This window comes from Panulirus ornatus, chromosome 56, assembly GCF_036320965.1.
Source record: "Panulirus ornatus isolate Po-2019 chromosome 56, ASM3632096v1, whole genome shotgun sequence".
NCBI lineage: Eukaryota > Metazoa > Arthropoda > Malacostraca > Decapoda > Palinuridae > Panulirus > Panulirus ornatus.
The window spans coordinates 33,648,252-33,662,223 of NC_092279.1; the positions used below are offsets into that span (position 1 = coordinate 33,648,252).

General features: G+C 40.4%; 1 protein-coding gene across 1 annotated transcript in view; it reads left to right on the forward strand.

The window, feature by feature from the left end:
• LOC139765805 (glutamate receptor ionotropic, kainate glr-3-like) overlaps positions 1-12,014 on the forward strand; it is a 65,904-nt gene extending 53,890 nt beyond the window's left edge. The window contains exons 6-10 of the mRNA XM_071693597.1: positions 218-435; positions 670-821; positions 10,561-10,671; positions 11,103-11,263; positions 11,844-12,014. Coding sequence (XP_071549698.1) covers positions 218-435; positions 670-821; positions 10,561-10,671; positions 11,103-11,263; positions 11,844-11,923 — 722 coding nt within the window. The 3' untranslated portion in view covers positions 11,924-12,014. The remainder of the gene's footprint in view (positions 1-217; positions 436-669; positions 822-10,560; positions 10,672-11,102; positions 11,264-11,843) is intronic.
• The last annotated feature ends 1,958 nt before the right edge of the window (positions 12,015-13,972 follow it).

Below are 13,972 nucleotides of genomic sequence, written 5' to 3' on the forward strand. Positions count from 1 at the left end.
CAGGAGCCCTTAGTAAAGATCAATTTCATACTAAGCGTCAACTTCATTGGCCACTTTCGCCTCTCCTCCATTCCTCACTACAGGATCTGAATAGCATATAAGAATGACGGGGGTCACCTCATAGTGAGCACGTGGCTCCTAGTGTTACTAGTCTTCATGACTTCCTACAGCTGCATCCTGACGGCCATGTTGACCCTTTCCTCCATCCCTCTAACAGACAGTGAGTGGCTGCCCCAGAGGGACGGGGGTCGCCTCATAGTGACTACGTGGCTGCTGGCGTCCCTAGTGTTCATGACCTCCTACAGCGGCATCCTGACAGCCATGTTGACGGTTCCTCGAGTTACAATTAAGATTGATTCTTTGGACGACCTTGTCACGCAGTCCGCCCTGCCTTGGCGAATTGAAGCAGGTGTTGCGATGCTGACGTATCTTAAGGTAAGTATTTGACTAATCAAAAGACAGACTTCGTCTGACACTGAACTATGGATTAATGATGTAAATGATCTCACTGACATTTTCGCAATTAAAAGGGTCTCGAATATTCATTATCATTTAACTGGATAAAACTCGTCATAATTTTCTTGAAATACAAAAAAAAAGTGATTATCTTTTTTCTTTTTCAATGACTCGACACCATGATCTACTGCCACTATCTGAACGGATAACAAGGAGTCGAAGGACGAGGTGCGTCAGAAGGCCTACAGAGAGATGGGTCCGACCATCGTCGCTTGCTTGTCAGAGCGCCAGGCCATCGCTGACGGCAAGTTCGCTGCCATCTGCGACGAGATAACTATGATGAAAGCCATGGCTGTAGATTTCAGGTGGGAACTAGAGGAAATTTCTTAAAGGTCCATTAATGCTTATGAACGCGATACAAAATGCTACCATCTGGTTGTGTAAGCCTGTTGGGAAATGATCAGGAGAGACCCCCCTTGTTCACCAATGTGAGACGAAGGGTATTCGAGTACATAGTATTCGAATAGACAATTTCCTATTAGGGGCGATCATAGCCTAGCGGTAGTGCTCCCGCCTACCACTCAGGGGTCCCGGTTCGATCATGGCTATTGGAGGTTTGTATGTTATATTGAAGTGCGCGTTCAAACGCAATATATATATACATATATATATATATATATATATATATATATATATATATATATATATATATATATATATATATATTGACATATATTTATTCATTTATTTTGCTTTGTCACTGTCTCCCGCGTTTGCGAGGTAGCACAAACAAACAGACGAAAGAAAATGGCCCAACCCACCCCCATACACATGTATATACATACAAGTCCACACACGCTAATTATACATACCTATACATCTCAATGTACACATATATATACACACACAGACACATACATACATACCCATGCACACAATTCACACTGTCTACCTTTATTCATTCCCATCGCCACCTCGCCACACATGGAATACCATCCCCCTCCCCCTCATGTGTGCGAGGTAGCGCTAGGAAAAGACAACAAAGGCCCCATTCGTTCACACTCAGTCTCTAGCTGTCATGCAATAATGCCCGAAACCACAGCTCCCTTTCCACATCCAGGCCCGACACAACTTTGCATGGTTTACCCCAGACGCTTCACATGCCCTGATTCAATACACTGACAGCACATCAACCCCGGTATACTACATCAATCCAATTCACTCTATTCCTTGCCCGCCTTTCACCCTCCTGCATATTCAGGCCCCGATCACTCAAATTCTTTTCACTCCATCTTTCCACTTCCAATTTGGTCTCCCACTTCTCCTCGTTCCCTCCACCTCCGACACATATATCCTCTTGGTCAATCTTTCTTCACTCATTCTCTCCATGTGCCCAAACCATTTCAAAACACCCTCTTCTGCTCTCTCAACCACGCTCTTTTTATTTCCACACATCTCTCTTACCCTTACATTACTTACTCGATCAAACCACCTCACACCACACATTGTCCTCAAACATCTCATTTCCAGCACATCCACCCTCCTGCGCACAACTCTATCCATAGCCCACGGTTCGCAACCATACAACATTCTTGGAACCACTATTCCTTCAAACATACCCATTTTTGCTTTCCGAGATAATGTTCTCGACTTCCACACATTCTTCAAGGCTCCCAGGATTTTCGACAAAGCAAAATGAATAAATATATAAGTAGATATTATCCCTCGGGATAGGGGAGAAAGAATACTTCCCACGCAGTCCTCACGTGTCGTAGAAGGCGACTAAAGGGGACGGGAGCGGAGGTCCAGAAATCCTCCCTTCCTTCTATTTTAAATTTCTAAAGTGGGAAACAGAAGGAGTCACGCGGGGAATGCTCATCCTCCTCGAAGGCTCAGATTGGGGTGTCTAAATGTGTGTGGATGTAACCAAGATGTGAAAAAAGGAGGGATAGGTAGTATGTTTGAGGAAAGGAACCTGGATATTTTGGCTCTGAGTGAAACGAAGCTCAAGGGTTTAGGGGAAAAGTGGTTTGGGAATGTCTTGGGAGTAAAGTCAAGGGGTTAGTGAGAGACAAGAGCAAGGGAAGGAGTAGCAGTACTCCTGAAACAGGAGTTGTGGGAGTATGTGATAGAATGTAAGAAAGTAAATTCTAGATAAATATGGATAAAACTGAAAGTTGATGGAGAGAGATGGGTGATTATTGGTGCATATGCACCTGGGCATGAGAAGAAAGATCATGAGAGACAAGTGTTTTGGGAGCAGCTGAATAAGTGTTTTAGTGGTCTTGATGCACAAGACCGGGTTATAGTGATGGGTGATTTGAATGCCAAGGTAAGTAATGTGGCAGTTGAGGGAATAATTGGTATACATGGGGTGTTCAGTGTCGTAAATGGAAATGGTGAAGAGCTTGTAGATTTTGTGCTGAAAAAGTACTGGTGATTGGGAATACCTGGTTTAAAAAGCGAGATATACATAAGCATACGTATGTAAGTAGGAAAGATTGCTAGAGAGCGTTATTGGATTACGTGTTAATTGACAGGCGCGCGAAAGAGAGACTTTTGGATGTTAATGTGCTGAGAGGTGCAACTGGAGGGATGTGTGATCATTGTCTAGTGGAAGCGAAGGTGAAGATTTGTATGGGTTTTCAGAAAAGAAGAGAGAATGTTGGGGGGAAGAGGGTGGTGAGAGTAAGTGAGCTTGGGAAGGAGACGTGTGTGAGGAAGTACCAGGAGAGACTGAGTACGGAATGTAAAAAGGTGAGAGCAAAGGAGGTAAGGGGAGTGGGGGAGGAATGGGATGTATTTAGGGAAACAGTGATGGCTTGCGCAAAAGATGCTTGTGGCATGAGAAGCGTGGGAGGTGGGTTGATTAGAAAGGGTAGTGAGTGGTGGGATGAAGAAGTAAGATTATTAGTGAAAGAGAAGAGAGAGGCATTTGCACGATTTTTGCAGGGAAAAAATGCAATTGAGTGGGAGATGTATAAAAGAAAGAGACAGGAGGTCAAGAGAAAGGTTCAAGAGGTGAAAAAGAGGGCAAATGAGAGTTGGGGTGAGAGAGTATCATTAAATTTCAGGGAGAATAATAAGATGTTCTGGAAGGAGGTAAATAAAATGCGTAAGACAAGGGAGCAAATGGGAACTTCAGTGAAGGGCGCTAATGGGGAGGTGATAACAAGTAGTGGTGATGTGAGAAGGAGTTGGAGTGAGTATTTTGAAGGTTTGTTGAATGTGTTTGATGATAGAGTGGCATATATAGGGTGTTTTGGTCGAGGTGGTGTGCAAAGTGAGAGGTTTAGGGAAAATGATTTAGTAAACAGAGAAGAGGTAGTAAAAGCTTTGCGGATGATGAAAGCCGGCAAGGCAGCAGGTTTGGATGGTATTGCAGTGGAATCTATTAGAAAAGGGTGTGACTGTATTGTTGACATATTGGTAAGGTTATTTAATGTATGTATGATTCATGGTGAGGTGCCTGAGGACTGGCGGAATGCGTGCATAGTGCCATTGTATAAAGGGAAAGGGGGATGAGAGTGAGTGCTCAAATTACAGAGGTATAAGTTTGTTGAGTATTCCTGGTAAATTATATGGGAGGGTATTGATTGAGAGGGTGAAGACATGTACACAGCATCAGATTGGGGAAGAGCAGTGTGGTTTCAGAAGTGGTAGAGTATGTGTGGATCAGGTGTTTGCTTTGAAGAATGTATGTGAGAAATACTTAGAAAAGCAAATGGATTTGTAGGTAGCATTTAGGATCTGGAGAAGGTATATGATAGAGTTGATAGAGATGCTCTGTGGAAGGTACTAAGAATGTATGGTGTGGGAGGCAAGTTATTAGAAGCAGTGAAAAGTTTTTATCGAGGATGTAAGGCATGTGAACGTGTAGGAAGAGAGGAAAGTGATTGGTTCTCAGTGAATGTAGGTTTGCGGCACGGGTATGTGATGTCTCCATGGTTGTTTAATTTGTTTATGGATGGGGTTGTTAGGGAGGTGAATGCAAGAGTTTTGGAAAGAGGGGCAAGTATGCAGTCTGTTGGGGATGAGAGAGCTTGGGAAGTGAGTCAGTTGTTGTTCGCTGATGATACAGCGCTGGTGGCTGATTCATGTTTGGTAAAGTGTGTGAAAGATGAAAGTTAAGAGTAAATGTAAATAAGAGCAAGGTTATTAGGTACGGTAGGGTTGAGGGTCAAGTCAATTGGGAGGTAAGTTTGAATGGAGAAAAACTGGAGGAAGTAAAGTGTTTTAGATATCTGGGAGTGGATCTGGCAGCGGATGGAACCATGGAAGCGGAAGTGAATCATAGGGTTGGGGAGGGGGCGAAAATCCTGGGAGCCATGAAGAATGTTTGGAAGTCGAGAACATTATCTCAGGAAGCAAAATTGGGTATGTTTGAAGGAATGTTGGGTATGTTTGAAGGCTATGGATAGAGTCGTGCGCAGGAGGGTGGATGTGCTGGAAATGAGATGTTTGAGGACAATATGTGGTGTGAGGTGGTTTGATCGAGTAAGTAATATAAGGGTAAGAGAGATGTATGGAAATAAGAAGAGCGTGGTTGAGAGAGCAGAAGAGGGTGTTTTGAAATGGTTTGGTCACATGGAGAGAATGAGTGAGAAAAGATTGACCAAGAGGATATATGCGTCGGAGGTGGAGGGAACGAGAAGTGGGAGACCAAACTGGAGGTGGAAAGATGGAGTGAAAAAGATTTTGTGTGATCGGGGCCTGAACATGCAGGAGGGTGAAAGGCGGGCAAGTAATAGAGTGAATTGGATCGATGTGGTATTCCGGGGTCGACGTGCTGTCAATGGATTGAACCAGGGCATGTGAAGCGTCTGGGGTAAACCATGGAAAGTTGTGTGGGGCCTGGATGTGGAAAGGGAGCTGTGGTTTCGGGCATTATTGCATGACAGCTAGAGACTAAGTGTGAACGAATGGGGCCTTTGTTGTCTTTTCGTAGCGCTACCTCGCACACATGAGGGGGAGGGGGATGGTATTCCATGTGTGGTGGGGTGGCGATGGGAATGAATAAAGGCTGACAGTGAGAATTGTGTGCATGTGTATATATATATATATATATATATATATATATATATATATATATATATATATATATATATATATATATATATATATATGTCTGTGTGTGTATATAAATATGTGTACATTGAGATGTATGGGTATGTATATTTGCGTGTTTGGACGTGTATGTATATACATGTGTATGGGAGTGTGTTGGGGCCATTTCCTTCGTCTGTTTCCTTGCGCTATCTCGCAAAGTCGGGAGACAGCGACAAAGTAAAATACATAGATATAATATATATATATATATATATATATATATATATATATATATATATATATATATATATCCCTGGGGATAGGGGAGAAAGAATACTTCCCACGTATTCCCTGCGTGTCGTAGAAGGCGACTATAAGGGGAGGGAGCGGGGGGCTGGAAATCCTCCCCTCTCAATTTTTTTTTTTTAATTTTCCAAAAGAAGGAACAGAGAAGGGGGCTAGGTGAGGATATTCCCTCAATGGTCCAGTCCTCTGTTCTTAACGCTACCTCGCTAACCCGGGAAATGGCGAATAGTTTGAAAAAAAAAAAAAGAATATATATATATATATATATATATATATATACATATATATATATATATATATACATATATATATATATATATATATATATATATATATGTATATATATATATATATATATATATATATATATATATATATATATATATATATATATATATATTTATATATATATATATACATATATATACATGTATATATATATATATATATATATATATATATATATATATATATATATATATATATATATATATATATATATATATATATATATATGTATATATATATATATATATATATATATATATTTATATATATATTTATATGTATATATATATATATATATATATATATATATATATATATATATATATATATATATATATATATATATATATATATATATATATATATATATATATATATATATATATGTATATATATATATATTTTTTTCTTCTTTCTTTCAAACTATTCGCCATTTCCCGCATTAGCGAGGTAGCGTTAAGAACAGAGGACTGGGCCTTGAGGGAATACCCTCACCTGGCCCAATTCTCTGTTCCTTCTTTTGGAAAATTAAAAAAAAAAAACGAGAGGGGAGGATTTCCAGCCCCCCGCTCCCTCCCCTTTTAGTCGCCTTCTACGACACGCAGGGAATACGTGGGAAGTATTCTTTCTCCCCTATCCCCAGGGATAATATATATATATATATATATATATATATATATATATATATATATATATATATATATATATATATATATATATATATATATATATATATATATATATATACATATATATATATATATATATATCACTATAACCCGGTCTTGTGCATCGAAATCACTAACACACTCATTCAGCTGCTCCCAAAACACTTGCCTCTCATGATCTTTCTTCTCATGCCCAGGTGCATATGCACCAATAATCACCCATCTCTCCCCATCAACTTTCAGTTTTACCAATATTAATCGAGAATTTACTTTCTTACCTTCTATCACATACTCCCACAACTCCTGTTTCAGGAGTACTGCTACTCCTTCCCTTGCTCTTGTCCTCTCACTAACCCCTGACTTTACTCCCAAGACATTCCCAAACAACTCTTCCCCTTTACCCTTGAGCTTCGTTTCACTCAGAGCCAAAATATCCAGGTTCCTTTCCTCAAACCTACTACCTATCTCTCCTTTTTTCACATCTTGGTTACATCCACACACATTTTGACACCCCAATCTGAGTCTACGAGGAGGATGAGCACTCCCCGCGTGACTCCTTCTGTTTCCCATTTTCAGAAAGTTAAAATACAAGGAGGGGAGGATTTCTAACCCCCCGCTCCCATCCCCTCTAGTCGGGTGGTTTGAATGCAAAGGTGAGTAATGTGGCAGTTGAGGGAATAATTGGCATACATGGGGTGTTCAGTGTTGTAAATGGAAATGGTGAAGAACTTGTAGATTTATGTGCTGAAATAGGACAAGTGATTGGGAATACCTGGTTTAAAAAGCGAGATATGCATACGTATACGTATGTAAGTAGGAGAGATGGCCAGAGAGCGTTATTGGATTACGTGTTAATTGACAGGCGCGCGAAAGAGAGACTTTTGGATATTAATGTGCTGAGAGGTGCAACTGGAGGGATGTCTGATCATTATCTTGTGGAGGCTAAGGTGAAGATTTGTATGGGTTTTCAGAAAAGAAGAGTGAATGTTGGGGTGAAGAGGGTGGTGAGAGTAAGTGAGCTTGGGAAGGAGACTTGTGTGAGGCAGTACCAGGAGAGACTGAGTACAGAATGGAAAAAGGTGAGAACAATGGAAGTAAGGGGAGTGGGGGAGGAATGGGATGTATTTAGGGAATCAGTGATGGCTTGCGCAAAAATGCTTGTGACATGAGAAGCGTGGGATGTGGGTTGATTAGAAAGGGTAGTGAGTAGTGGGATGAAGAAGTAAGATTATTAGTGAAAGAGAAGAGAGAGGCATTTGACGATTTTTGCAGTGAAAAAATGCAATTGAGTGGCAGATGTATAAAAGAAAGAGACATGAGGTCAAGAGAAAGGTGCAAGAGGTGAAAAAAAGGGCAAATGAGAGTTGGGATGAGAGAGCATCATTAAATTTTAGGGAGAATAAAAAGATGTTCTGGAAGGAGGTAAAGAAAGTGCGTAAGACAAGGGAGCAAATGGGAACTTCGGTGAAGGGCGCTAATGGGGAAGTGATAACAAGTAGTGGTGATGTGAGAAGGAGATGGGGTGAGTATTTTGAAGGTTTGTTGGATGTGTTTGATGATAGAGTGGCAGATATAGGGTGTTTTGGTCGAGGTGGTGTGCAAAGTGAGAGGGTTAGGGAAAATGATTTGGTAAACAGAGAAGAGGTAGTAAAAGCTTTGCGGAAAATGAAAGCCGGCAAGGCAGCAGGTTTGGATGGTATTGCAGTGGAATCTATTAGAAAAGGGGGTGACTGTATTGTTGACATGTTGGTAAGGTTATTTAATGTATGTATGACTCATGGTGAGGTGCCTGAGGACTGGCGGAATGCGTGCATAGTGCCATTGTACAAAGGCAAAGGGGATAAGAGTGAGTGCTCAAATTACAGAGGTATAAGTTTGTTGAGTATTCCTGGTAAATTATATGGGAGGGTATTGATTAAGAGGGTGAAGGCATGTACAGAGCATCAGATTGGGGAAGAGCAGTGTGGTTTCAGAAGTGGTAGAGGATGTGTGGATCAGGTGTTTGCTTTGAAGAATGTATGTGAGAAATACTTAGAAAAGCAAATGGATTTGTATGCAGCATTTATGGATCTGGGGAAGGCATATGATAGAGTTGATAGAGATGCTCTGTGGAAGGTATTAAGAATATATGGTGTGGGAGGCAAGTTGTTAGAAGCAGTGAAAAGTTTTTATCGAGGATGTAAGGCATGTGTACGTGTAGGAAGAGAGGAAAATGATTGGTTCTCACTGAATGTAGGTTTGCGGCAGGGGTGTATGATGTCTCCATGGTTGTTTAATTTGTTTATGGATTGGGTTGTTAGTGAGGTGAATGCAAGAGTTTTTGGAAAGAGGGGCAAGTATGCAGTCTGTTGGGGATGAGAGAGCTTGGGAAGTGAGTCAGTTGTTAGCTTATGATACAGCGCTGGTGGCTGATTCATGTGAGAAACTGCAGAAGCTTGTTACTGAGTTTGGTAAAGTGAGTGAATGAAGAAAGTTAAGAGTAAATGTGAATAAGAGTAAGGTTATTAGGTACAGTAGAGTTGAGGGTCAAGTCAATTGGGAGGTAAGTTTGAATGGAGAAAAACTGGAGGAAGTAAAGTGTTTTAGATATCTGGGAGTGGATCTGGCAGCGGATGGAAGCATGGAAGCGGAAGTGAATGATACGGTTGGCGAGGGGGTGAAAATTCTGGGAGCCTTGAAGAATGTTTGGAAGTTGAGAACATTATCTCGGAAAGCAAAAATGGGTATGTTTGAAGGAATAGTGGTTCCAACAATGTTGTATGGTTGCGAGGCGTGGGCTATGGATAGAGTTGTGCGCAGGAGGGTGGATGTGCTGAAAATGAGATGTTTGAGGAAAATATGTGGTGTTAGGTGGTTTGATCGAGTAAGTAATGTAAGCGTAAGAGAGATGTTTGGAAATGAAAATAGTGTGGTTGAGAGTGCAGAGGAGGGTGTTTTGAAATGGTTTGGTCACTTGGAGAGAATGAGTGAGGAAAGATTGACCAAGAGGATATATGTGTCGGAGGTGGAGGGAACGAGGAGAAGTGGGAGCCCAAATTGAAGGTGGAAAGATGGAGTGAAAAAGATTTTGCGTGATCTGGGCCTGAACATGCAGGAGGGTGAAAGGCGGTCAAGGAATAGAGTGAACTGGAACGATGCGGTATACCGGGGTCGACGTGCTGTCAATGGATTGAACCAGGGCATGTGAAGCGTCTGGGGTAAACCATGGAAAGTTCTGTGGGGCCTTTATGTGAAAAGAGAGGTGTGTTTTCGGTTCATTATTACATGACAGCTAGAGACTGAGTGTGAACGAATGGGTCCTTTGTTGTCTTTTCGTAGTGCTAGCTCGCACGCATGAGGGGGGAGGGGGTTGTTATTCCATGTGTGGCAAGGTGGCGATGGGAATAAATAAAGGCAGACAGTATGAATTATGTACATGTGTATATATGTATATGTCTCTGTGTGTATATATATATGTGTACATTGAGTTGTATTGGTATATATATTTGCGTGTGTTGACGTGTATGTATATACATGTGTATGTAGGTGGGTTGGGCCATTCTTTCGTCTGCTTCCTTGCGCTACCTCGCTAACGCGGGAGACAGCGACAAAGCAAAACAAATAAAATAAATAGATGATATATATATATATATATATATATATATATATATATATATATATATATATATATATATATATATATATATATATATATATATATATATATATATATATATATATATATATATATATATATAGAGAGAGAGAGAGAGAGAGAGAGAGAGAGATAATAAGTGATCCCTACTGTTCACAGCACCAGTGGTCAATGTCACCTGTACATGACACAGGAGAAGGTGATGAGCAACGCCATGATGAGTCTGGCCTTCAAGAAGGACTCCCAGTACCTCGCTACAGCCAATCATCTGTAAGGTTCATGATTTAGTACCGGATGGTCTAGGACACAATCTTAATCTTTATACAATGTTCTTCTGTTCTTAGAAATGTAATGTATTCTGCTATGGTATTGCAATCCTCTTGAAGTAGAAAAAAATCTTTTCACAAAAAATTCAAGGCTTAGAATCGTACATATTTCACGTAAACGCATTTACTTGTAGACTCAAGATGGAAATATCTTGTTAAGTGTGTGTATGTATAGTGCATGTTGTATCATAATATGTACGTGTTTGCTGCACTATAATGAATTTTCTCTGAAGAACATATTCCTGTTGCTTGCTAAGTCCATGGAGTTGAGATGATATGAAATACGAAATAATTTCCGAGTTAGTTGTATAACAATCTATAGATAACATGAATTTTCTTAAGTATCTCTCTTACTACACGTGTGTCCATGTGTAGGGTGCGGGTGTTGCTGGAGTCAGGACTGTGGGACAAGTGGCTGGGGGACCAGCTGGCCAACTCCTCCCACTGCCTCCGCCACCCAAGGCTGGACCGCAGAGATGGTATCCAGCCACTCAACATGGAGGCTTTCACCGGTCCCCTCCTCGTCCTCTTCGCAGGTCAGCAGCCTAACCACTGATCTCGTCCTTAGTGTCTTGATCAGAAGTACGGTTCCCTTGCCGTACCTACATATAGCTATCATTATGGCAACAGTAGGTGAACACAATCTGTAGAAATCTTTAACTAAACCTCAGACATCCAGGAAAACAGTAAAACCAGCACAAGGATTTTGTAAGAATCAGAGTATATCATAATTCATTGTAAATTTGATATAGAACACCTCTCTGTCCACACAGATACTTATTCATAAGTCACCCTAGAAATTCTTAGGGACGTCCTGTTTTATTCAACGTTCCCACGAATGTCCAGTCTTTACTACTGCCATATGACCCTTGAGTGGTTTTGAAAGAAGGATTTCTTTTTTTAGTGATTTATTCTTTGTTCTACCTCATCAGGTAACATCTCTTTCGATATGTAAATCTGGCGATTCCATCTCTCTAGATTCTATTTGTTGAAATCATGTTTCTCGAAGTCCTGAGTTCACATCAGCGATGTTAAGAATGTTTGTTTCTTTTTTTCATTAAAATTGCAACATAACTGCGATTTTGAGTTAGTCTCTAACCTCCGTACTTATTGCAGGTGCCACGCTGGGGTTGGTAACGTTCATATGTGAGCATGTGAAATCCCTTTGTCTTCAGCTACAACATACAGCTGCTTAATACTCTTAGGATAAGTGACGTTTAGTAAAGTGAGATTATCAGGCAATGATTAATCATATCTTATATAAACACCGTTCTCAATAAAGGCTTTCTACCCTATAATTATCTGTCTTGAAAGATTAGTTGAGATTATTGTTTTGAAAAGAGGAAGCAGCAAGTATGTCCCTGAACAGATGCCGTCACTTTGGTTCGGATCTGTAGTGGGCAAGCACCTGGCGAGTTGAAATCATCCATCAACATACATGCATGTGTTGAGCAGATATGTGACAGATGAAACGTGTTCAAGTACTGTCATTGTAAACTTAAGGTTTACATACAGGTACACTGTCTTCTATATCAGATCCATTACTGAACTTATCATTTATTATGAAGCTTCATGTCTTCATTGAGGGGAAATCTGTATCTGAACATCATAACAGAAGTGATGAAGACCTGTTATATTCATACACTAAGGTAAGGTCAATGTTAGTGATTAAACTGCATAAAATGTTTAGAATTCTCAGAAAAAGTTCAATCAATGTCAGATGATCAAGACGTAACATCCCAGGTCACATTATCAAAAAACTTTACCAGAAAACTTAGCCGGACACTGACTACCATCATCAAGTTAGAAAGTTACCTGCATTCTTATTCCTTTCAACAACCAATAAACATTCAATAAGCTTTTTCTAAGGCTACTGGATGTAGTTATTCAGTAAATGTTTCTCATCTGTGCATATATCCTGCAGTGTTAAACAATACGAAATTCTATGATTCCTCATATTACAGCAAGAAGATATTGCTTTCCTTTTTGAAAATGGTAAGAATATGGATTTCGTAAAATTTGTATCTTATATTGTCTGAGGCATTGCGTGAATGAACAAGAAAGATGGTCGGTTGTTTGGGCTTTAGTTCTAGCAACTGCCTACTCGTTATCTTAAGAAGAGAAAGGCGTTTGAACGATTTTTTGCAGGGAAGTAGTGCAAATGACTGGAAGATGTATAAAAGAAAGCGGCAGGAGGTCAAGAGAAATGTGCAAGAGGTGAAAAAAGAGAGCAAACGAGAGTTTGGATGAGAGAGTATCATTGAATTTTAGGGAGAATAAAAAGATGTTTTGGAAGGAGGTAAATAAAGTGCGTAAGACAAGAGAACAATGTGAACATCGGTGAAGGGGGCAAATGGGGAGGTAATAACAAATAGTGATGAAGTGCGAAGGAGATGGAACAAGTATTTTTAAGGTTTGCTGAATATGTTTCAAGATAGAGGGACAGATATGGGGTGTTTTGGTTGGGTGGTGTGCGAAGTGAGAGGGGTCTCGAAGAATGGTTTGGTAAACAAAGAAAAGGTAGGGAAAGCTTTGCAGAAGATGAAAGCTGGCAAGGCGGCGGGTTTGGATGGTATTGCAGGGGAATTTATGAAAAAAGGGGGGTGACTGTGTTGTTGATTGGTTGGTAAGAATATTCAGTGTATGTATGGCTCATAGCGAAGTGCCTGAGGATTGGCGGAATGCCTGCATAGTGCCACTGCACAAAGACAAAGGGGAGAAAGATTAGTGTTCAAATTACAAAGGCATAACTTTGTTGAGTATTTCTGGGAAAGTATATGGGAAGGTATTGACTGAGAAGAGCAGTGTGGTTTCCAGAAGTCGTAGAGGATGTGTGGATCAAGGGTTTGCTTTGAAATACTTAGAAATACTGAGAAATACTTAGAAAAATAGATGGATTTATATGCAGCATTTATGGATCTGGAGAAGGCATAAGATAGGGTTGATAGAAGTGATTTGTGGAAGGTTTTAAGATTATATGGTGTGGGAGGTGAGTTGCTAGAAGCAGTGAAAAGATTTTCACCAAGGATGTAAGAGTAGGAAGAGAGGAAAGTGAATGGTTCCCATTGAATGTCGGTTTGCGACAGGGGTGTGTGATGTCTCGATATGCTGTTTGATTTGTTTATGGATGGGGTCATTAGGTAGGTGAATGCAAGGGTTTTGGAGAGAGGGGCAAGTAGGCAGTCTGTTATGGTTAAGAGGGCTTGGTAGGTGAGTCAGTTGTTGTTCGCTGATGATACATCGCT